This window comes from Myiozetetes cayanensis, unplaced genomic scaffold, assembly GCF_022539395.1.
Source record: "Myiozetetes cayanensis isolate MyiCay16 unplaced genomic scaffold, myiCay2020 scf20-37, whole genome shotgun sequence".
NCBI lineage: Eukaryota > Metazoa > Chordata > Aves > Passeriformes > Tyrannidae > Myiozetetes > Myiozetetes cayanensis.
Window position 1 is genome coordinate 12,810,120 of NW_026087412.1, and position 25,291 is coordinate 12,835,410.

General features: G+C 41.5%; 1 protein-coding gene and 1 long non-coding RNA gene across 14 annotated transcripts in view; one reads left to right on the forward strand and one right to left on the reverse strand.

The window, feature by feature from the left end:
- RBFOX1 (RNA binding fox-1 homolog 1) overlaps positions 1–25,291 on the reverse strand; it is a 1,102,859-nt gene that overhangs the window by 759,038 nt on the left and 318,530 nt on the right. Inside the window, exon 1 of one of the 13 annotated variants that reach the window (XM_050317481.1) lies at positions 3,451–3,545. The exons of 11 other annotated variants lie outside the window; for them this stretch is intronic. In XM_050317481.1, coding sequence (XP_050173438.1) covers positions 3,451–3,453 — 3 coding nt within the window. In that variant the 5' untranslated portion in view covers positions 3,454–3,545. Of the gene's footprint in view, positions 1–3,450; positions 3,546–25,291 lie in introns of those variants that run through there. One more of the 13 variants, XM_050317486.1, reaches the window with a different exon arrangement.
- LOC126641114 (uncharacterized) lies at positions 3,770–9,156 on the forward strand. Its single transcript, XR_007629201.1, has 3 exons — positions 3,770–3,849; positions 7,892–8,023; positions 8,746–9,156. It is a non-coding gene; the product is annotated as an uncharacterized LOC126641114 (long non-coding RNA).

A 25,291-nucleotide genomic window follows, 5' to 3' on the forward strand; every position in this document is an offset into this window, starting at 1 on the left:
TAAATACTGAGAGCTTCATAACTAGTTTTTAATCATAAAAGTATACATTCAGAATAGGTGATGAAAACACTATTTACTGGTAACATAGACAAGGATGAACAACTTAAAGTGTCAGAGATGGCATTGTACTTCCCAGAATGAGGACCTGCACTACAAAATAATCAGGAGCACTGAAAAATTCTATTATTTCATTAAAGCATTAAACTACCCATTAAAGAAGGGCAAGTAAAAAATGAAAAACAGAGGGCAACAAACAAACAAACAAACAAACAAACAAAAAAGACTTCTCAATAACGCCTTGGGGAAAGATCCTCAGAGATAGAGAGATAGGAGCTTTCTGCTCTCAGGAAATATTACGGCTCAAATTTGGCACAATTGAGTCAACACAGATGGACGTGATTTCACTGCATCAAGGCCAGAAACAGTCAGGAAATCTAATATTTTGTTTAAGCCTTGTCTGTTCACTTGTTTCCTAACTCATCAGTTTTATTCACCTACTACTTTTACAAAGGGGCAGGAGACAAGAGCATCCCCATCTCCCATGTGAAATGGGAAGGAGTCAAGATCCAAGACTTAAGTAGAGAGTGCTGACAGATGCAGAAAATAAGCACATTTTTCAACTCCTATATTTCCCTCAAGCTGCGGTATGAGACATCAATCTTAATTACATAAGATCCATCTTTTTTAGACAAGTACACCTTTCAGACACCAACATGCTCCATGTAGCCATGCCTTCCATAACCATAAATAATATTTCTTCTTGCAGCCAGCATTAGGAGTCCTACCTTTATAGTATATAATGCTTACAGTTAGATCTAAAAATCAGATTTCAAAGCTACAATATGATAAATTAGTGATGCCAATTTTTTTAACCCAGCCATTGGTCTCTTCTATCCTGTATTTCCAACTATCTCAACTTCCCCCAGTGCAAGCAAATACCGAACAGCTCTTTCGTCCTAAACAAAGCTTACCTGTCTGCTCAAAGAGAGACCAACGTTAATATTTCCATTAAACTCCTCCTAAAAACTAGGCAAAAACCTGGTAAAGCCAGCAGATGTGCAGGGCTGGCAGAGAAGCAGTAGGTCCCCCATAAAGGAATAAAAAAATACTGGAAGAGAGACTGAGTGGGAGTGATAGTTTGGACGGAATGAGATAAGACTCTTTAGAAAATAAATAGTAAGTAAGAGCATTACTAAAGAAAAAAAAATGGTGGGAAAGACAGCAAAAGCAGTGAGAAAAGTCAGAGGAGAAGGGGAATAGAACAAGTACACAAACATCCATCACAGATGACACGGGTATGAGCCGATCCTGCCCGGGGCAGCAGTGCCTGAGTCCCCTCTGGCCTTGCTATTCCATGTTTAACTTCAAGGGGGCTTTGTGCAGGGCTCAGCACGGGGAGCGAGAACACACTTCAAAGCCCGGCAGCCACGGCCTCAGGACATCCCCTTCCCCTCCTGTGCCGCCAGCAGCAGTGCAGCCAGCAGGGATTACGTGTGCACCGAGGGTGGAGGCATCACTATCACAATTCTCAGTGCTGGGAATTGCACCCTGCAATCCTACCTGTGTGCCCACACCCTGCACTGGGAATGGATCACATTCCGCATCCAGGAGTTAACAACCCTGCTGGCTTCCTCGACACTTGACTCCTGACAGCATTGCTGTCGTTTAAGGGTACCCTTTCCTGGAAACCAGCACGGCATCCTCATCACGTCAAGGACACCAAGTACTTCAATTACAAGAACTATAAAAATCATCAACGTACTGTGAATTTTATTCCTCACGTTTGTCAGCTCTATTACTGATACTCAGTTAAGCTCTAATAGAAAAAAGAAATATAGTCTTGACATTAGAAACAATGACTTCATTTCAGGAAACGCTGAATCCTTTGTCTAATGTATTTACCAGAAGAATAAACTGTAAATGAGACTTGGATAGCCAAGCCTTTATAGCCTACATAAGACAGTGAGTAGATCTGGACTACAATCAGAAAAGTGACATAAAAATAGTTTCACAGAAACTCATCGATGCAAAATCATTCAAGTAAAGGTAAATAAAAATATATTAAAAATACCTATTCTATATCACTACTATAATCCTGATAACTGGAACATGTGATAACAACCACTTTCCTAAAAACTAAACAATCTATTGACATACATATTGAAAACTCACACAGCCCCACTACTCTTCCCGATATATATCTTCTCAAGCAGCTGTGACTGTTTGGTCTCTAAAACTTAACTATTTGATTATGAGGACTAGCTCTGGTTTAAACTGTAATACATCCACGATCATCAATCTCTACCCCAGAGTGACAAAACCTTGCTTTTGCTTTTACAGCCCACACATACAACTGTTTTCACACTTCCAAATGACAAATGAAGCACACAGCATCTTTCCTTTTCTAAGTACCATCGAGTCTAGAGAAGTGAAGCAAGGGACTTGACATTCTTGGGACACCATCACCAGCATCTGCTGTGTTCTATGATCCCGTTCGACTTGAATAAACTGGATTTTATTTAAAGTAAAAAACCCAGTCATCACTTAACTACTTCAGAATGTAACATACTATGCCACATTTGCAATTCAGAGAGTAGATAAACAAAAGCTGCAGCGTTGGACAAGATCTTTCACACTTCGCTGATGTGAATCACTCCAGTCAAACTTCAGACCACATTCGCTTCACCATCTGTGCGCACCATGTTCAGTTGGCAGCACGATGTCCAACAGCCACATCACAAATTTTGGAACCGTAAGACTCGTGCCACTCTCCCTCTGTAAACCCATCTCGCAGTGCACAGCCCTGCCCCTGCTGAGGAGCGGCAGTCCTGGCTGTAACTGCTGTACATCTTAGATGCACACAGCGACACTACACCTGCACGGAACAGGTATTTAGGCAACATTTATACTTCTTTTTTTTTTTTTTTTCCCTGACAGAAGCGTGCAGGAGAAAACGCTATGATAAATCGCCAGTAAAATCAGCAAACACCGATGACTTACAGGCAGGTAGTTTCCCGGCAGTTAAACATCTGCACCCTTTCAACCAGCAACTCCTCTGAGCCCCGGCTGCCCATGTTTCTCGTTCTTCCCTGCGCTCGGGAGCCCCCTCCCGTGCCGCCCTTCTCCCCGCAGCACCTCTCGCACGGCCTTTCGCAGGAGACAGAGGAGCGGGCGCGGTGCCCCCGAGCCCCGCGGAGCGCCCGGGGCTCAGCAGCGCTGCCCTGCCCGCCGGCTCCCGGCCGCTCCAGCCCCGGCGCCGCTTCCCCCGCGGCCCCGGCCCCCCGAGAGCCCGCCCTGCGCGGGCACTCCGCGGGCGCGCATCCCTCCTGCCGGGCCGCCCCGGGAACTTTCCGGCCGCGGAGCGGGGACACCGCGGCCGCCGCGCACCTGCCGGGCTGCCCCGCTCCGAGCGGCCCCGCTGCCCCCGCGCAGCCCCCGGCCGAAACTCACCATAAAGAGGCGAGCGGAGGCGAAGGGTCGCGGCGCGTCTCCCGTCCGGGGGCGGGCGGGCGGCCCCGCCGGGCGAAGCGGCAGCGGGACGCGGCTCCCGCAGCCCGTTCCCTCGCCGCGGGCAGCGCCGCCGCCCCGGCTCACCGCCGCATGCCGCGCCCCCGCCCGCCGCCGCCCGGCTCCCCCGCACCGGCAGCGGGGCCCTGCCCGGCCCGCCCGCGACCTCCGCGGGCAGCGGCGACAGCCCCGGGGGCGGCCCCGCCGCGGCGGTGCCGGGAGCGGAGCGGGCGAGCGGGCGGCTCCGCGCTCCGGCCGGACAGAGGGACCTTCCCGGGCGGAGGCGCTGCCGCTTCTCCAGCCGGCACGGAAAGTGGCTCCGGCGGCGGCGGGCGGGCGGAGGTGACCTTCAAGCCCGGCGGGGCGGGCTGGGGCGGGAGGAGAGCGGCGAGCGGCGGGGAGCCCCAGCGCCGGGGAGGCGGCGGAGCGGCGGCGGAGGCGGGATGCGGCGGGACGGCGGCGCGGGGCCCCCGGGGGGAGCGGGGCTCCCCGGCGGGTGGGGGCGCGGCTGCGCCCGGGATTTGGGATTGGCGGCCGCGCGGCGGCGCCCGGGAACCCGCGGGGACCGGAGAGCGGCCCCCCCGCACCCGCAGCGGGGGATGCGGGGGATGCCCGCGGCCGGGCGCGCTCCGCCGGGGCGGAACCTCCCCGGGTCACCGGTGGCAACTTTGCGACCTCGGCCCGAGGAGCTGCGCGATCCCCCGGCCGGAGCGAGCAGGAGGTACCACCGCTGGGGCGGGAGGCAAACACAGGCACACGCACACATATACACAAAGCGACACTGGGGAAACTGCTGATTAAAACGATGCCCTTGGCGATCCTCAGCCATCTCTGTGCTTCCTCTCCTTCCTCTTTGCCCAAAGCAAACCGAATCTTACAAGAATTCTAATGCGAAGAGCATCTCGCAGCATCCCTAGACGCATGGATTGCTGTTAAATTAGGCTGACGGCGGCTATTAGCGGGAAAGTTTGGGGGGAAATAATAAACATCAAGACCTGTCAGAACAATGCCTCGTCCTTCTCAATACATTAGGTATTGAGTCTGTAACGATCAAACATTTTTGTGCTGCTCAGCCTTCAGTTACAATAAATTAATGCCACTGAGACTGACTTCAGCATGTAAACTGCTATCAATCACAGATGGGTAGTGTGAGCATCACACAGATGTGCTACCCCCTGTGGTTTAGGAGCAGGGAGTTGTTTTAAGTGTGGAGATGGAAATGCAAACCTGTAACAATCAGGTGATAATGAGGAGGCAAGCTTTAAATCATAAGCGTGGGATTCCTTAAAATACTTTAAATGAATAGTCTCCCTATAAGCTCTTTCATCTGTGTAGAAAATAAAGCCAAATATTCTTAAGTTCAACTGCAGTTCCCACATCTATCACGAACAGAAGTACCTCAAAAGCACATATCTATATCCCCCTGCCTCTCCTGACAGATTTGGGGCTTGGCCTATTTCTGTTGCTATTTTAAGGCCCAAGGTGTGATCCTGGATCCCCTAAATACATAACTCAGCGGAACTGCTCGGGAATGTTCCTTTACCAAGTCAGACCAGTTTATGAAGCTGTATTTTTTCAAACAGTACCTTCAGAATTTACCATTCCTCATCAAACATGAAGCAGTGTTAAACTAACAGCTGGAAAACTTTAGGTCCACCTTGTTCAAATCTGTCAGATTACTGAGAGGGCCAAAGATAGTTAAACATCCAAATGTAAATTATCAAGTTATCACAACAGATTCTCTTATAATGTGTGTCCCACTCCCTATGAAGTTCTGTATGAAGATCCTTGGATGGGTTTCCTTCACTTCTATTTTCAACCTTCCAATTCACTCCAAAATCAACACAAAGAAGGCAATGGGAATCTTATGTGTCCAACAAACGTGAACTGGGGGTCAAGACATTACACTGAAGTTCCTTAAACTGCAACAAAATTACCTTACAGTGGGTAACCCACACACTCTTTGCAGTAGGAGATGCTTAAAGCCATATTTACTAATCTGTCCATGACAAAGTGGTCCTAGTAGAAGCTTAGCAAGCAGAAATGAAACACAATGCTGGAAATATTCCTTCAGCTCTTCCTTAATTTGTATATTTAGGCCCTCTAAGAGGAAAATAATTTTCAACATTCTGATTAAATATGACTGACTACATTGACAGGTTTGCCATATGGCCCAATTCCTACTACTTTGTCAGCACTTTTTAAAGACTGAACTGATTAAAAAAACCTGAAAGATGAACTTCCATGTAAAAAACGTCCAGCCTTTGATGATATGTGCTGATGCAGTATGAGGCAAACTTTCTTCCTGGTGAAATTTTTGCCATTAGGTTATTTAGGGTAAATCCCACCTCACCCAGAGCTGACCATTGATTGCCTCAGTGTCAGATTCTCTTGCCCATAGACTCAAAGACCCTTGCACAGGGTCATGCAGCACTTTTAAGAAACCTAGGAAGGAAGGACCATCTACTGCCCTTCCAAGTGAAACAGCCTGGAATTCCTTTCTTTTTCCCAAATACGTTATTTTCAGGGTGGCACCAATGCAAACATTTTCAGGTATCTCAGTTTCCTTCAAAATCTGACCAGTCTTTCACTGTCCACTCACCTCTCTGTACAGGTGGGCAGCCTCAAGAATGAAGAAACAAAACTGTTCTAAGGTGCTAAAATAACAAACAGGTGAAGCTGACACACAAAAAAACCCCATGAGCTAAATCAAAATCCTTCATGAAAGAACACAGAAATCTCACAGACTGGACTTGCTAACAAGTTTTCTTTAGGCATTTGAGCATTCCTGATGAGTAGTGAATACTCACTGGAGTACTGAGGACTACTCACAGGATTAAAACTAAATCAGGTCCAGGTGTTTGTTGCTTTCATCTGTCCTTGATTACAGAAACAGGTGTATGTTAAAAGATCAGAGCTTGCCTTTTGCAGTCCCAACACCTCCATACTCTTCTTTTGAATAAATCCTGTCAAAAAGGTTCTCTTGGCTTGTTTTTCATGTCTGTTTTCCCTTTGTTCCCTTCCCATGAAAGCACCTTGAACTCCAAGTCAGATCTTTCTTAAAAGAACTCCTCCATGCTCAAAACTTTGCCATCATTATTGTAGGTAGACTTTGTTTATATATTATTATATATCTGGACTTTAGACCTGTTATTACATTTAAGATTTTGCCATCATTATTATATAGAGACTCCCAGCTGAGGTGAAAGTTTTGGTGGAAGAAATAACTCTTGATGAGAAGAAAGGACAGATAAGAGATGAGTGAAGAGAAGCCAGCAGAGAGAGCATCAGAGTCTCCCACGGGGCAGTGGCAGAGCAGAGAACAGCACCCAAATATTGTCTTTTGCCCCAGAGCTCCAAGCATTACAGCGTTTCCTTTCCCAAACATGATGTATCCAAATGTACCTGCCTCTGTATCTCTTAGAACCACCTTCAGAAAGATATGGTGCTATTTATTCATCTTTGTAGTATACAAACCATTTAAAGCACATGTTAAAAAAAAAAAAAAATGCCGGCAATTCTACCCCAAAGTCACAATTGTGTGAAGCCTGACAATTCTCAGTCATTCCTACAGGAAATATTTGCAAAGAAAATGCACAGATTTAAATATAAACTTAAACAAGTTACTTTGAAAGGAAATGTTTTCCAATTGAATTTAAGTTATCAGTGGCAAGAGAACACAATAAAGGGCAGGTAATGAAAGGCTCTGTTGGAACATGGTGTTTTATACACATTTCTAGTCAGAGATTAATCCTTAAAATATTTTTAAAATATTTTTTAAAAATTCTTTTCTGAATAAAAGCATATTTACGGTTTTATTAAAATTGGAAACATTTTTCCCCTTAGTGTAAAATGTTTTCAGAGTTTATTTCCAAATTTGGGAACTGGTGTGTGATTGTTCTAATCAAGGGATCTTAAGAAAACAGATCTATGGTATGTGGGAGATGAGCTGCAAATAAAAGACGATTTCTTGGAGAAAATAATTGTTCTGAACAGCAGACTAAGTCAGTGCTGCAGATGCTGTATCAAAAGGAGAAAAAAATCAAGAGAAAAGCAGTAAAATATTTATTTGAAGTCTTCAAAAATAAAGATCCCATGTATTTGTAAGGAAGATATAAATAGCACATACATATTTAATGCTTTAAAAATTCATAATGTACTTGCAGCAAAGAGCATCTCTAACAAACCCACAGATGCCACAACACAGAAGCCATTTGCAGTGAAGTGGGTGAGCTTAAAGGAAAGGAAATCCAATTGAGGTGGTTGCTGATGTATCACAAATTTCAGTGCTATAAACACTTGGTGAATCATCTTTAGAATAATTGTGCCTTGGTATATCCTTGGGGAACAGTCCCCTGACAGTCAACCCTTGGGACTTTGGCAGGAAGGAAGTGTGGCCCTCAATGACCTGGAGAAAGGTGATGTCTCGATTCTTGGAATCCACGACAAAACAGGAATCAAACTCAAGGAAATGGAGAAATGGCCTTTCACACACAAAACATGAGGAAAAAAAGATGTAAGCACTCTGTACATGCATCTTGCTGGTGGGGAGGGGTGTTTAGTTTAACCTCACATTTCTTAAGTGCTTTTAGACAATTTAAAGTGTCTGAGCTCTTGTTTTCTGGATGGTTTGTTGACTGGAGTTGAATAAATTGTGTGTGTGTGTATGATCAGATTAAGGAATTTGGTTAGAATGAATTTCTCCTCTTGTAGATTGCAGAGCAAGGCTTATTTACTGTGTATCAAATACTGGTGTCTGAACAGTTCAATGTTTTTGTCTCTGTCTCAGAAGAAGGAGTTAAACTGTTGCAGCATTTTGTTCATATCTTTCTACTTAAGAGAATAATTCTGGGATATTTGACCCACACTTTTATACAATATTTCATATTTCATTCCTAAATAATAAAATGAACTATATCGTCACACAGATTTAAGATCTACTTAATTACAAATTCATAGCTACTTAGTAGAATCTTTGAGTAGCAAGATAATACTTCTATTTTTAATGCTGTAATACAGCACCTTCATGTGCTTGCTTCTACATATCTATAAAATTTGAGAGTTTCCTGTGATAAAATGCTAATCTCTTTCCTTTCTCCAGGGAGTTGTTATTTTCCTCTCCCCTGACTTTGACTTACAGCATATGGACCAATTCCCTTGAAGAAACATCTTGAAGAAGCAACTGCACACCCAACTCATCAGCAGCTCTTGATTTTTATCTCTCTGCTTTATCTCCAGGTTATTTTGGGAGCACCTGGGGATTGAAGACCATTCAGATAGGGCTGATGACTTATTGCTATGTATGTGGTAAGAAGGTCAGGCTGGTTTAACTGACCTTTCTGGAGGTGGGAAACCTCCAGGTCTGCATGTTGCCTTTTTGCAGTCCTGTGTGGAGGGATTGGTTCACAGATTAAACATTATCAGGTTCTGTGCTTCCCTTTCTGGTTTCACTTCCATTTATATTTAGGCAGGGCTATGGAAATGTTGACAGGAATTGTTAAAAGCAGTGGTGTCAGCTTTTTCTCCTTTATGTTAGGGACGTTTGGGAGGGAGGAGACAAACCCTGCTACCGAAAGAACCAGAGCAGGACTCTGGAAAAGTTTAATCCAATGCCATCTCCATCTGACTCTTGAGGATGCCAATGCCATGAGCTGCTTCCCCCTTCTCTTTGGCTCTTTCCAAGGGTTTTCTTCCCTGTATAACGAGAACTATGGTCCTGAGTTTGGTTGTAGAGGAGCTCCTGGAGCACTTAGCTGGGAGCTCACAGCCAGGCTCCTGGGGAGTTCTGTGCTGGCCAGCACAGATCCTGCTGCTCCTGGGCCAAGGAGCAGGGGCTGCTTTTTAAGGAAAGCAAATACTGCAGATGCTGCAGAAAGGCTTTGCAGTTCTTGCCAAAAATACGGGTACCCTGCCAGACCAGAGGGCACAGTCATCTGCTCTGTAACAACTCCTGGGGAATGGGTGTGGACTGGAGAGTCCAGTACAGCAATTTTAGAAGACATTCAGGGCCTGTTTGGTGCTGGGATATGCTGTCTTGGACTCTTACATTGCCACAGCACGATTCAGAGCAGTGGAAGGACTGCCAGTTTTTACGGTTTCCCCAAGTGCAACTTCTTTTGATCATGGCATAACTAATAAACTTTTCCAATCTAGATTTGTACAGATTTGGAGGTACTTTTTTCCATAGCTGCAGAGTCTGCAGTTTATTCTTTCTAGAGCTGTCTGACCAGATTGGCATCTGTGCCCCTTCAGAACATGCTGACATTTGCACTACAACCTCTGCCCTTCCCCCCTCAATTTGAGGAACTCATTGACTGACACCTGCATTTACATATATGCAAAATTTAAAATTCTTATTTACAGTATTAATTGAAATACTCATCTCAAAGACAGAATTTGCAAAAATCTTTTTTGAGAATTATTTGATTCTCGATCCCCTAAAAGAAGTTTCTAGCCAGACTTTGTCATTCATTAATTACAGGATTTTAGAATCCAGTCTGAACCTGCCCCTCAGTCTAACAGCATAGTTCTGGAATTACTCCAGAACTGAAGACACAAATCCTGGAGTGTGGACTAACATAACTGAGAACCACTTGCCTAAGACCACATGTTTGCAGCAGAGAAAGGATTTAAAACAGTTTTATCAACAACAGATACAGAACAGCTATCATTTAGCGAAAAGAAATAAAAAGAAATTCCCTGAAAATAAAGAAATATATCCCAAAACTTTTATCAGTGAATACATATTGCTCTAGACTGAGAATCAAGCTGAAAAGTGGCCCCTTATATATAAAAGAGAGAGGAAAAAACCTGCAGAGGGCATTCACTCACTTTTAAGGGTAGAAAGTCCCAGAAAATCCAAGAGCTACAAAAAGTCAGATCTGCCCCAATCTCTGACTGCACATCTTTGGGAATTAAACTACATTTATAGAAATAGGTAATTTCTTTCTAGTATTTTTATCACTAATGTATTCACATCTCTGCTCTCATATGTGGAATATATATTAGACTCATAAAAATGAATTGAAATTTACTATTTCCTGGATTATCTTATTCCAGTTAAATCCTCGATTCATAAGGCAATTGCTGAAGATAAATAGAACTTCATGAATTGTTCATAAACTGCACAAATTCACAAGTTAGAGATGAAAAATGTAAGCCCACAGAACCCTTCATCTGCAGGCCACAAATTCAAGCCCAGGTTTGAGATCAGCAGCGACCAAGATCCATTTTCATCTTATCACCTGGAGGCTTTCTTGGTAGCGTTTGTGAACTCAGTTTGTACCCTCAGTTCCATCTTTATGGGATAAGTGGCCACATAAATAATTCACTGGAACTTGTCAGAAACAAGAAGTTGTGAAATGTAAAGTCTCCCTCATCCAGCCCACTGTACAAGCAGCACACAGGAGCTAATTTTCTAACCTTTCACTAAGCTTTGCATGAAATGACACACAGGAGTTCTTGCACATTTTTAATAAAATAAAGCTCCTCAAATATCAATTCTTTCTAATAATATCCTCCTCTGGAAATACCACCTTTGTGGGTTTTCTGTTCTTTATTGGAAAATTATTAGGAAAACCTTCTCACCAGGGACCTTTGGCTACGCAACTGTTATAAAAAAAGCTTTTCCTTAAGGGAATAACTTTGACTTTCTGCTGTTAGAGGGGAGCACGTCAGAGTCAGATGTACCTGAAAGCAAGCACAGAAGGGCAGGGGGAACGTGCCACTACTTGCTTTAAGTTTTTCATAGGTTTTGTATTGTGGGTTTGATTCTTGGGATTTTTAATATAACAACACGTGGAACTTGAAACATTTTTTAGGATGCATGAGGAGAAGGTGTGGAGATTGACCCTCCCCTTTCCCCTGGCAGCACTCTGGCAGTGACTCCTGCAGAACACGGAATAATAGCAACACAAAATGCTTTGTGAGATCCTTGTTCATCTGAGGAGAGTGGAGAATCCCAGATTGGTGTGGGTTGGAAGGGACCTTGAAGCTCATCTCGTTCCAACCCCCTTGCCACGGGCAGGGAACATTCCACTAGACCAGGTTGCTCCAGGCCCTGTCCAAGCTGGCCTTGAAACACTTGAAAAACACAACACTGAGCCACTTGATCTGCAGCAATTTGGGTCTAAGGACTTTTAGCCAGTGATGTGAATGCCAACTCCTCTGCAATGTGGTGTGAAATGAAGAGATGCTGAAAGCCACCAATGCTGGACTGCTGTCTGTACTAAAAATTAAGTCTACGTGGATAGTCACTAAGTTCATTTCTCTAACTACATCTAAGGAACTAGAGTTTTAAATAAATCAGATTTTTATAAGATTTTATGTCAGCTTAAATGCTTTGCCCTCGCATGATCTGTCAGAAGAATTTTCCTGAGAAAGTGATCAAAAGTAGGCATTTATTTTTCGCTTACAAGGTTGATTATATCACACCACCACATGGAGACCTTAATCAAAAAATAAGATTTGTACTTGTGAATGAGTTTGCATCTGCCCAGAACATCACTGGAGAACCATTTCCAGTGCCCTCCATTTGTCCCCATTCACTACCCTGCATTCAGAGTATTAGAAATCAAAAATTACAGTACAACTGAAAATTACTCTTCTGCTTTTAGAGCAAGTGAAAATTTAGTCTCCAGGTAATCTCCTGGTAACCTCCAGGCTGCCCCGATGCAGACAAGTATGGAAGTAATGTGAGAATCATCCCTGTGCCTAAAGGTTTAGTTTAAAAAAAAAAAACAAAAACAAAACAAACAACACAAGAGCACTCCTTAAGTCACTTGTGTCTACAAAAACAGTCAACACACAAACACACAACATCAGGCAAAGTTACACAGCTCTGGCTATTTTGGCTGTACCTGGCTTACCAAAGGCAGTGCTTTTTTTGGTAAAAATCATGTTGAAATAATCAACCAGAAGCGACAATTAGTCATCCTGCAGCAACATCACACCCCTCAGAGCTTTGAGACATGGTCAAGGTTTTCTAAGGTGTATTTACAGCCAGTCAGTGACTGCAGAAAATATCACATCAATACACAGATCAAACTGATACTTAACGTGATTTTACAAACCATCTTTGTAAATTGGCTTTATGCAAATAAAAGCCACACTTTAATTGTTTTAAATATTGTCAGGGATTAAGCAATTAAGAAATACCCTTTTTTTATCTACTACATGGAGATAATTATGAATTGAAGTGTTAATGAACCTGTAGTCACGTTAGAGACTCTACAGGCTGAGCAGGACCTTGTGGAACAAGAATTTCAGGGAGAGTTCAACTGGGCACCTGCTGCTCCAGGAAACCCTTCAGGTTACAATTCATTCCCTGAGCAAAGGAGATTTTCAATCTGGCATCTTCCAAGGGGCTTGAACCTTTTCACAATGAGAGCTGGGCCCCTAAACCACTTGAAAATTCTACAGGTTTTACAGAAAAACTCACTTGATTAATCTCTAGCAGGCTCTGTAAGGTTAGTGACTAACTGTGAGGGGCCACTACTAATTTTTGTTATTAACCTCATTTGATAGAAAGATAATTTGTTTCTCCATTAACGTTAATCCCTTTAAAATATTTCTAGTGGTTCTTCCATTAATCCATGGCCTTTATTTGATTGCAGGGAGACTAATTGCAGAGTAAGATAATGCTTTGTATGAATATGTCTTGCAAAAAAAAAAACAAAAACCTGAACTTATCTTTGACAAAAAGGTTTTCTTGAGAGAGGAGCATTTCATCCCTTTTATGTTTCCCAGGCCTAAAAAAGGTTAGAATGTGAACCCTATATAAGGTTTCCTAGGTGAAAGAGTCCAGCAGCATGTAAAACTAGGATTTTTATTGTATTCTTACACCAAACACAGCTAAAATCCTTCAGCACTTTTAAAATAAAAACAAAACTTGATGGGTAGATAATATTTTCCTTCTAACTGCTGAGAAATAGATGAAATAAACCCACTATTTTTCCTCCTTTCTTTGTACAGTGCTGGGCTCGTCCTTCTAGAGTAGTAATGGGTACTTCAATTTCCTGGGATTTGGTAAATCTGGGAACATGATGGCATAAAAATTTAGTCCTGTTAATAAAACAGATGTAACCCTCTGAACTGTGTGGCAACAAAAACAAAGACCTTTTGCAAGGACCATTGGTTTCGGCAGCATTTTGGGAGCTCATGTCACCTTCACTTTAAACTCAGCAATAGAACCATCGATTTAATTAGGTGGGGAACAATGACAAAGGCATGGAAATTGATCTGGGATGGAGAAAGTACACATTTTTGGTGAGATTTTCCCCCTGAATTGCTCATTACCAGAGCAGTTAATACTACCTGATTAGTGGCTGTGTTTAAATTCCCATGTTAACACACAGAAAAACTGTCAGACTTTCTGCATCTGTGAACTGCTCCCTAAACATGTAGGAAAATCTAATCAGAAAATTATCATAAAATTCTCAGAAAAGTATCAGAAAATTCCCTGACTGTGTTGTCAAGCCTCTTGTCCTGGCTGTGAAGATCAGTATGAAGGCCTGATGTCTCAGTGCTCCACACCTCACATGGTTCTTTCCCTGTGCCCCAAAGGACATATAAACCATATAAAATCCAAGGAATAGGATCCCTGTTTTATATAAGCTTTATAAACCCTTAATTTGGCATAAATGGGGGAGTAAATTGAATGGTGAAGAGTAAATCTGACCCCATAAGCTTCTCCTGGCAGATGCCCCCCCTGCAGCCCCTCAGCTCCCAAAACCTGGCCATGGAAATCCAGCACAGCAAGGATTCTCTCAGGAAACAGTTTGTGAACTCATCACACTGGGGTTGTTTTTGATGTAAATTGTTCAAACCAGCTAAAGTGAAGGCAGCAAAGTCATTCTTTATTGAGAATTGCCACATTATGTGCAGCATCTACCATGTTTATCACCACAGTTGCACGTTTGCTGTCTCTCCCTGTGAATAAACAAAACTCCTTTGCACTTCCCTGCCGTTTATCTCTGTCCCACGAGTGTCCCTGGCACAAACCACGGTGTTCAGTCCCTCTTTCCCCCCTCTGCTGGCTGGAACCATGCACAGCTGAACTGGCCATTGCTCCCTGTGCAGAGCTCACCGTGTTTGCAATCTTGTGTCCTGGTTCTGTTCTCAGCCAGGGTGCTGAGCCTGTGTTTGAAAGACACGTTTGCCTGCACACCAACACAGTAAAGTGAGTTCCATAAAATTTAACCTTTACCTTTACCCATGAGATTTAAGATCCATGCAGATTCCCCAATGAGGTGTAATTCTTTTACAATGCTGACAAAATCCATCCCCCTTACTCTTTTCTTGAATTTTCAGCTTTTAATACCTTAAATATAAAATTCTTGCACTCATCTTCTCTCATTTATCTACACTTCCTCATTTCTCTGTTTCATATTATTATTATCTCATTATAGTTGCGTTGTTTCCTTGTATTCTACTCTATTTTACATCTTTCTTTCTTTTTTCCCCACTGAACAACCTCTATGAATTGAGAGCCAAGAGTGAAAGCTCCACCAATCTCAGCGCTCCTGAGCAGCAGAGGGGACAGGAAGTTTTGAAGGGGTCTCATGATTTATGTATTCTCATTGAGCATTCCTCACCTCCTGAAAAGTGTCAGAAAATAATGAGGTGATGAAAACTTTGTGAAACGGGCTGTGAAAGGCCATGTGTCAGACATGGCACTCTGGTAATCCACTCACCAGCGCTGGAGCTGAAGGAGCACACAATATGTCTTACACACCTTTTTAATCAAGGAACACATAATATTTGTTCTAAAATGCCTACCAGGGCCTCACCAAGAGAAGTTCAAGGCACCACCAGCTGGGCCTGTGATGGCTGAAACCAACTGGAACCAGTTTGGGGTTATTTCACAGCCTTGCTATAGAAGTGGATTGAGAACCACCTTCAATGTGTCCAAATGACAAACAATAAAACCCCTTCAGAGACAAGTAATGCAAAAGAGGAATTGGTTGTCCTTAATCAAAGGTGCAATTATATAAAAAAGTGAAATTTTTTCTTTACTTTTTTTGAGAGCCTTTATTTAGAAAGCAGCAGACTACTCACTTGGAAACTGGCAACTACTAACTTACAAAGCACTGAAGTATTAAAAACTACTATTAAACAGTTTCAGATGTTGATTGTTACCTAAAAATCAGGTGAAAAATGCCCAAATACAACAGAAATGTTGATTCCTAAAGTATTGTTATTCACCAGTTTTTTTTCTTCATGAAATCTGACTCCAATCAGAGAAGATTCTGCCTGTTGTACCTGGTAAGGTGAACCCAAATTCTGACATCCATGACTGTGCCCTCCCAGCCAGCTTATATTTTTATAACTTCATCATACTGTCAGAGAATTCCTATCTTATTTATATAGCTGTAGGAAAATCAGCCCAGAACAGTTCTGAGAAACCTGCTAGCTGTAAACTATTCTAAAATAATAAAAAACCTGATCACATTATCACACTATTAAAATATATATACTTAGCTCTGCTCATTAACAGTTTACAATTCTGCTGAGGTTTGCATTCATGAGATGCAATGAACAAAACTGCCATAAATTTTAAAGGGATTTACAGTTATTTCACCCCAGCCTGATAATAATAGAAAGACTATTCTTTGAAAGTAATAGAGCAGAAAAAATAAGGCTAGATCTTGTCTCAGGTCATATAAACCATCATTTAAAGACTATCAGTGTGTTGTGGTTGTTAGAGGCAGTGACACAAAACTAATTTATGGTGACCAGGCAGAAGGCATCCAGCTGGAGAAATCCTCCCCAACAATCAATGACAAAAGAGTCACCTCAGTCGGGTTTTCAGACAGGTCTCACACTCTCCTTACCCACCCGCTCCTCTGCCAGAAAGGGAAAACTCAAGATGAAGTAATTAAGCCTGGAATTATGAAACATCATGGAAAATCTGCCCAAGATGCAAATGCTTCTGAGCCAAACTTGCCCATTGGCTACACACACACACATTTTTTAGTGTTCTGGGTGAAATTCTTACAGATCCAGGCAACTGATATATCTTTATTTAAAGCAAAAATTAGGTGAGGCTGTGACAAGCATTTGGTGAAAAAAAATTCCCTGTGACAAGAAGCAGTGGTTTACAGTTAGAAGTCTGATATTGCACACTTCATTATATAGAATTCCAGGTGATTCACTGGAATTTCTTCTGTCTTACAGCAGAGTGATTTATGATTTTGAAAAAATATTATGGGAATAAATAGACATTACTGCTTCCATCTACAGCTTTGAGCTGCTTTTAATAATCATTCAGATGAGAGTTAGGTAAAGTAGGTAAAATAAAAATTGTTTCCACTTTTGAAATCACAAGCTACATAAATACAATTTTTCTTTTCTGTGACAATCCATAAGCCTTTTATACAAAATTCTCAGCAGACTGTAGAAACTGGGTGCAGCCTCAGCCTATATTTAAATGTAGGATTATCTTCTCTTTTTGAGAGAAAAGAAAATCAAGTGATACTTAAAATAATAGTTTCCCATTTATGGCATTCTTAGTTAGATAATATTTACAATAAAATCAAAGCACCTGCACAGTTTAATAGTGTACCATCCAAGAAAGTGTTTTATAGACAGGACAAAGCCATTATGATCACACCCTATTTTGATGAACTTAGAGTAACTTCACCTTTAGGAACAAAACACTTTGTTACACATAGACAAGCTCTTGAAGGGGTGGGAAACCTCTAGGGGAGGCAGAAAAATGAAATTATGTTTTCTATGAAAGCTTGCAGTCTCTTTGACAGTTCCTAGAAATGACAGACAACAAAATCCAGGGTGCCCATTGATGCTTTGGTTTGCTTAGGGAACCAGCCCAGGCAAAGAGGGCTGTTCAGAGAGCAAGAGAGGCCAGGGGAGAGCAGGAACCTAATAAATGGAACTTCTCAAAGAAAGACTTGCTTCTCTTAAAAAAAAATAATAATTAACACCAGTTTCTGAGTCTGAGTTTTATCCAGTGATTTCTGTGCACAGGGATTAGAGTGAGGCAGGGGCACAACCACAGTAGCAGCAGGCACTGGGAGCAGTTCCCCAGCCCACAGCTGGAGTGGCACCACGCAGGTCACAGCGCTCTCTCACTGCTTCTCTAATATTTTCCACTTCAACCTTCAGCACTGATACATGAGTCACATATTATAAGCTTGCCACTAATTCTCCTTTAATATGGAACTGGTAACAAGCTTTGATTGGCACCATTCCACAAATGAATTATATATTTTCACTGTGGGGGAAGAAAAATATGAAAAGAGTAAATGGAAGAAAGGCTGCAGAGGAAACGTGAGGCACTAACCCCTACAGTAATCCTATGGCTTCTGTCCCATTTCCACTGATAAATTTCTTACAAATGTATAGGCATGAACTGCAGCAGAAAATTTCATGCTTATATTGATGAGATTAATGGCCTATTATCTCATTGCCAAGATTACTTAGAATTGATTTTATGGCCCCTTTCCTCTCCTGGTTTTCAAGGTCTGATTAAAGAAAGGCCTTGGCTACAACATCTACACCTGAACTCTGCCAAATTTAGGCTGTGTTTCCATACAGGCTTTTTTTTTTTGGGGGGGGGGAGCATATTCCCATTTAAGAAAACATTTGCAAGAGCCAAACACCCCATTTTTGCAGCATTCTCCCTCTTTTATGTTCCTTTTGCACTCACATGCCCTGAGAAATGCAGCAGCAAGGAGCCTGGTGCTGGTGCTGTATCACAGCAGTGCCTCACTGGGAATGGGGCTTTCACAGGATGTTTTAAGGATAAGGGGCTTTAATGGTGCTTTCCTCAAAGTCAGCACCAGCACCAACCCCATAACACAACAGTAAATAGCCTGCAGGTTCTTTACTGACTTGCTAGAAACACCCTCACAGGGCAGTGGTAAAGCAGAGAGCATGGACTTGGAACCTGTAGCTAAAATTTCTTATATGGTAAAGAAATAAAATGAAGAAATAGCACTTATGCTACTCTAATATGACTTCACAGAAATGGACTACAGAGTCTTCTTATTCTGCACACAGTTTTAAGATTACTACTGGTTTTGGAGGATTACCTTGGCTGTGGATATAGTTTTAAAATGATAAATTTCTTAGCTGATTAAAACTGGAATAAATCTTTTGCTCACTTAATTTCATCTAGAAATAATAGTATATCATTGCTGACTGGTGGAGAAGCAGAGTGCAATGTAAATATATCAGCAGAACTACATTCCCAACCTGACACTAAAGAAAATCACTATAATATCCATCTGCTCCTATCACATATTTGGGCATGGCCACTGTTGTAACACATACCACTTTCTATAATATAAATTTATTTGTATTTATTTTCTGTTACCCAAGCATACTAGAAATACTTATAAACATGTTCATTATTTTATTTTTCAGCATGCAGTCCTAACTAGTTTTCAAAGTAATCCTGATAAGAAGCCTAAAATCATTGTTAGAATAAACTCTTTTATATTAATATTATTATAACATTTTAATTATATAATTAAACTTTATTTATACACTATTTTTTAATTATACACTAATATATTTATATACTCATGTAGCCTTATGGTTATATAGTTATACACTAATGTGACTCTATATACAGAAATCAAATTTTTACAACCAGTTTGAAGGACAGCTGGTGCCAGGTAAATACCAGATTTAAGAGAAAAATAAACTTGAAAGAGAAAGGTGGGGCAAAAATTCTGTATTTTGTGCAGGGAATTTCACATGTTATTTACACAAGTTGTACCTTAAAGGTTTGAACCCCAGGCCAGCCTGTCTGATCAAACAAGGCTGTTCAGACACTGTGGTGCAGAATCAGCTGACATTGGCACCTCCACACTGAAATCAAATGCCTGAGGTGAAACCAGCCCTGCATCCCCTGAGGAAGATGGATTTGATGACTCAGGAGGCTGCAGCAATTGCAGCTTGCAAGGTACAAATTTCCAGCCATCTCGCTCCCCCAGCGGAGCTGCAGGCCTGGAGAGAAGTCATTTTATAAACACATCTAATCCAATTCTGTTCAATGTGGCAGGCAAATTGAAGGGAGACAAGTACATTCAGAACAGGCATCTGAAATGAACTTCACACATGAAATCAATCGAACAACCTAAAAAATAAGGCATTTGGTGACTCATCTGAATGTCAGAACATCAAGAGCTGAAGAAGGGAGAGACTGGAATAACAAAGTCCTGAGAGGTGCAGGACACGTGAGTGCAAAGGAAACGTCCCCATCCCGCTGCTCACAGAGGGGGGAACAAACAAACAGAGACTGCAGAGTGCACAGGGATGCCTGGGAAGGTGGGAGAAATAAAAATAGAGTATCAAAGTCTTTATGGAAAAAATAGCTCATCCTTTCCATTGTATGGTCAATGATATTGATGACTTACAGACACGTGAAAGCAAAAATATAGGAGAAAAGTAGTCACTGTATTTCTGAGATAAATATCCACTGAAATATAGTGCACAGCCCAATATTAAACAGTATTACAGTCTAGATTCTCCTCAAGGAACTGCTCCTGAGATACAGCCTTGCAGTAACACTTCCCATCTCTTCCATATAGTGATCACATCTACTAGCCTTTCATTAAATGGCAAAAATTAATTTTAAAATTGATTAAAATTGCCCCTGATCAAAAAAAAAAAAAATTTCTTCTAGAATAAAACCTCTTCCAATTGGTCAGACCAATCTGGTAATGGGTAAAATGCCTCCTTCCTAAATGCAAAAGATGATCAACAAGACAGCACAGATTCTCAAAGATCCAACCTTATTCTAATTCCAGGGATGTAGAACAGTCCTTAGGGTTGAAAAATACAGTAGGCCTTGCTAAATTTGTGAGTTTTAACATTCTGTCCTGGATCCTCCTGTACTCAGAAAAGCTCTGTCCTCTAAAAAGGTGAATATTAAATCACATGTCATTTTTTCAGTCTTTGTTTTGACAGAATTATGAGCCCATTAATAACAAAGAAAATACCTGAATATAAAAAAGCCTGCAAAGTTTTAGCTGAAAATTGTTCAGCAAAACAAAGCTGAGCTCTGGTTGTACCTCAGGGTTACATTATTTTTTTTTGCCTGATTTAAAAGAAGCAAAAATAAAAATTACAATGCAAGGTCAGCAGTGAGAGAATAATGAAACCACACCTCTAGACATGGATCCACGCAGGGCACAGGAGGAAAACTTCCTCAGTTCCCAGATGTGAAGGGCTGACCTCCCCTGGCTGCCTCATATCCCCCTTCAGCCACTGTCCCTCCCCCTCCTCAGGGGGAAAAAAATCATCAGGACAGGGGGACAAAATAAGATCAGGGGTCAAAATTAAAACAGACAGTTCAGTTACCAAATCCTGTCCTGGGCAAAACAGGCTTGACTCGGGGAAAATGAATTCAATGTCTTGCCAATTTGAATGATGGGAGGCAAAGACAGAAGCTGAACCAGCTTCCCCCTACCCCACCCTGACTTTTTTTCCCAAGGCTCAACTTCAGCCCTTCGTGCCTGACCCCTCTGCTTCCTCTTCCCTGGAGCACTGGGGGTTATGGGCAGCCCATCCTGCTCCTCCCTGCTGCCCATTTGCCATCACATTTTTCCCTGCTCCATCCACCACGGTCTCCCCGGGGCTTCCAGGGAATCCCTGCCCCGGTGCCTCCTCCTGCTCTGCCCGGGGGCTCCCAGGGAGCTCCTCCCACCTGTAATACTTTTGGGTTTGTTTTTTTTTACCCTCACCATCAATTCTCACCCTCTTTTGTTTGGTGTTTTTGTGGGTGATTTTTGTTTGGTTGGTTATTTTTTTGTGTTTTGTTTTGGGGTTTTTTTTATGTGTTTGTGTTGCTTTGTTGTTTGGGGTTTTTTTAATATCATGAACACAGATTTTCTCTGTTCTGGCCCTTCTTTCTCCTACCCTGGCATAAAGCTCATACATCCCCTCCTGTCTCTAGTCAGCTTTCTCACATTTAAGGACTCTTAGGTGAGACTGGTAGAATCTGAGCATTACCTGACCCCATCTAATAACAGTTTTCTCCAGAGGGTCCTTACATTTACTTTATTTGTCCTTTGTACTTATTCAAGCCAACACAAAGGAACCACAGGGCAGTGGTGAAGTAGGACCTAAATTTTAATTCTCATTCTAGGTTCTTGATTGGTTTTATTCCACTAGAGGCAAGCTCTCAAGACATAAACAGAATTAAAAATGCATGGACTGCACTTAAAATGTAATATAATAAATGAAATGCGATCCTGTTACTTAATAGCCTCAGCCATTGAAAGTTCAAAGCCATCCTGTATTTCAATTATAAAATGAAACATCATTGTGTTCAAAGGAAAAACGTCCACCGAGACACAAAAATCCCTTCTGGAGGTTTTCTTGTGCTATTTCCCTATTTTTAACCCAGAACTCCAGGGGAGGTGCTATCAAATATCAGACCCACTTGGTTCACCAAACCAGGTTATCAAGGTGACCTAATTTAATCTCTCGCTGCTGAGGACGCCTCCATGAAAGACTCCACTGTCTCCAATGGTTTCCTCTGCTTTAGTCTATTAAGTACTGAAAATTAGTAGGGCATATTTCTTTATATCCCTAAAATATCTTAATTAAAAATGCTTTAAGAAACACTCTTTAGCTGCCAGCTGGGGTCGACTCACCACACCATGAGTGTTTAGGAAACCTGTACAACTGAACTGATTTGCTGTGGAATGTCTTGATCCAAGACCCTACACATGGTGCAAAAAAACCCCCACTTAACCAAAAAATAACATCCTGCAGAACCCCAAGTGCAGCTCTCTCACAGATTTTGTTATGATTATTGTGAAGTCTGTTCTTTCTCATTGCAGGTTTAATTCACAATATTTGTCTGTTTTTAATAAGTGTGGTGTAGCAGATACAATTACTGATCATCGACGCAGGCACTATAATATGCACAATATAAATTTACAGCACAGACACAAAAATCACCAAAGTAAACAATTTATGTAGTGCTTTTACCCTTTCTTAAATATGTTAACACAGAGGTACCACAGCATCACTGATGGATCAGCTCTGGGCAGCAGCAGCCCAGTGTAAATTGTCTGAAACCAGCTCTGCCCAAAATGTGATCAGTTCCTGGTCTCTCCTCCCTACAGCCCCCCATTACCCCTCACCACATAAATCCAGAATGCTTGGATAGCATAGAACAGAAAAAAAAAAAATTGAGAAAGCTAAAAGACCTCAATGAGGTTGACAAGAAATCTCTGCATCACATAGATCACCTACTGTGTGTTGCTGTAACTGCATCAGCAGTGCAAAAAGGCAAGTTACACTCCTAGCTTGAATTTTTCAAATGCTAAGGCATAACAAAAAAGCAACTTTCACTCATCCTTCACACACCAAGAGACCTTCATCAGATTTACCATGAAAAAAAAAGCCGGTGCCAAAAGAGCTAAGTGGCCTAGAGGTCTGTGGAGTTGTCATGAGTCAAAATCTGACAAAAAAGACATTTTTGCTATAAACTTTTCAAGCTCGAGTGTCTGGGACTTACATGATAGAAAGCAAAAACGTCAGAGGTGGCCAGAGGAATATTCCACGCACCTACAGACACTTCCCACTGCTTCTGTTTCCTCCTGTATCAATTTTTGCTAACAAAAAGGGAACAGGGAAGGAGACATCACACATCCTTTGATGAACAACTGTCTCTTATAATGTATTATATAAATATACTGGTTTATGACTGCAGTTTTTTTAAACTCTGATACCTGGTGTCACATCTGTACAGACAGTGATTTTTGGGTGATATATCTCTGTATTTTTATGTGCCTATGATACATCTCTGTGTTGTTTGCAGCTACACACTACAATCAGAGTGTAAAAAGTAGATTGAGTGGCTGCCAAAGAACAATTAAAAGCATTTTAGTTGACCAAGCTTGCAATTTAAATTCATTTGAAGCCATTCCCACTGCATGCTCTGAAGCAATTAAAGGCTGTTGCAGATGCTCTCTTGGATATAAACAGGACAACCATTTGTGTTCTTGTCTGAACAGTAAGAAGTTGTTTTACTCTGCTTACACTATAAAAATCCATCTAACCAGGATTATTAGAGGTTGGTGGAGTGTCAGACTCCAGAGTCACTCTAGTGAGTTGTTGGGATGGAAGGCAATTGAAAAGTGCATCAGTGCACATGGATTCAGTGTTGAGTCATGGAAGTGGGGCAAACCCTTATTTGCAGCTACAGCATGAACAGGAGGCCACTGACAGCATCTGGGTTACCCACAGCCTGATAAAGAGAAACAGAATCTTCTATAGCCTTGAAATTATTAAATCACATTTGTGTGTTATATATAAGACCTTTTGACTGTGCTTAAATAATCTTTATAGGTGCTTGAATAACTGTTAAATAAACTGAGAGAAAATATTGTTACCACTGCTAATCCATGAAAACACCAGGGTCAGCTTTTATATTTCTTTCTGTCAGGTTATCCTCTAAATATTGAAATTACCTTTTGATTACTGCATCGTGTCTTTTTGAAACATGCATTTCTTGGAAACAGCAGACGTGTTGCAATATAAGCAAATAAAGCAAACAACACCTCTGTGTTGACAGAGCTGCCCAGCCTGCAGGAACACCCTGAGCAAGCAGTGCCACAAACACAACCTGGTCCTCTGTGCCTTTAAGGGATAAAATTAGGCTGGATGAAGACAGTGCAAAGCAGGTAAGGCTTTAGCATTTTATGCTCCAAATGTGGTGATCTTTTGATAAGAGTGATTGATTGTGTCTGGGTAAGTTTGCTTAATATTTGCTGTGGACACTGTCTTGACTGAGGCTCAATCAATCACTTGGAGCAGGAAATCAGGGCTAATGCACTAAAACAATATCTGTTATGCACTCAGTTAATCCATCACAATTCTCCTGGGCTGTGTCAGAAGTAGCCCTGTGAGTGGGTGTGGACTCAAAATGGACCTTTGAGCTTGTTTTCAATCTAAAAAAGATTTCTTGATCAACTGCTTATAAAATTTTAAATGTATGGGAACCACACTGTGCACCTCAGGTTAGGAATTTGAGGGAAATCAAATTTGAAATAAATCCAATTTAAAATAAATCAAATTTGAAATAAATGCAGTGTATCTTGTAAAATTTTTTTTAATAAAAAAAAGCTTGTATTAAACTCTATGGAGTTTGATATTGCCAAATTTAACAGCAAAAATCTAATGTCTTGGGTGGACTTCATCAATTCCCATAATTCACCTTATTATTTTTTCTAATAACTTTCTAAACTCTTCATTTGTTTGTTTGTTTGTCTTTTTGAAGTGATTGTTAAACTTTAGTGTGTTTTACCTGTGAAATAGTCCCACTTTTTCTAGCTCCTAATAGGTCACAGATAAGCTCACCTGGAAAAGTACATAAATATCCTAAAACAAGGAGAAAAATACAAATGACTTGGACATTTGGATTTAAGGTGCCTGTCCACATACCTGACCCTGAAGTATAAAACATTTGATGGTTGGAATTTAGGCCTTAAAATAAGAAAAATTGGGAAATTTCTCCACATGGAAAAGAGGAAACATATGAAATGCAGGTTCCTTTCCTAAATTTATCATCTCATTCCTCATACATAAGCATTTAAAATTTTAAAGAATCAGGAGAAATTTTAAATCCCAAGGAAGAGTGTTCTGTGCAGGGAGACCTACAGGACAAGCACCTGAATGACAGATGTTTTTTTGTCAAGTTCCTCTGAGTTGCTTTTAGTTAACAAATGATTTTATCCCTTGGTTTTGGACAGAAACAAACACGTGACTGGAATTAATGACCTGGTTGTTTCTTTGGTAC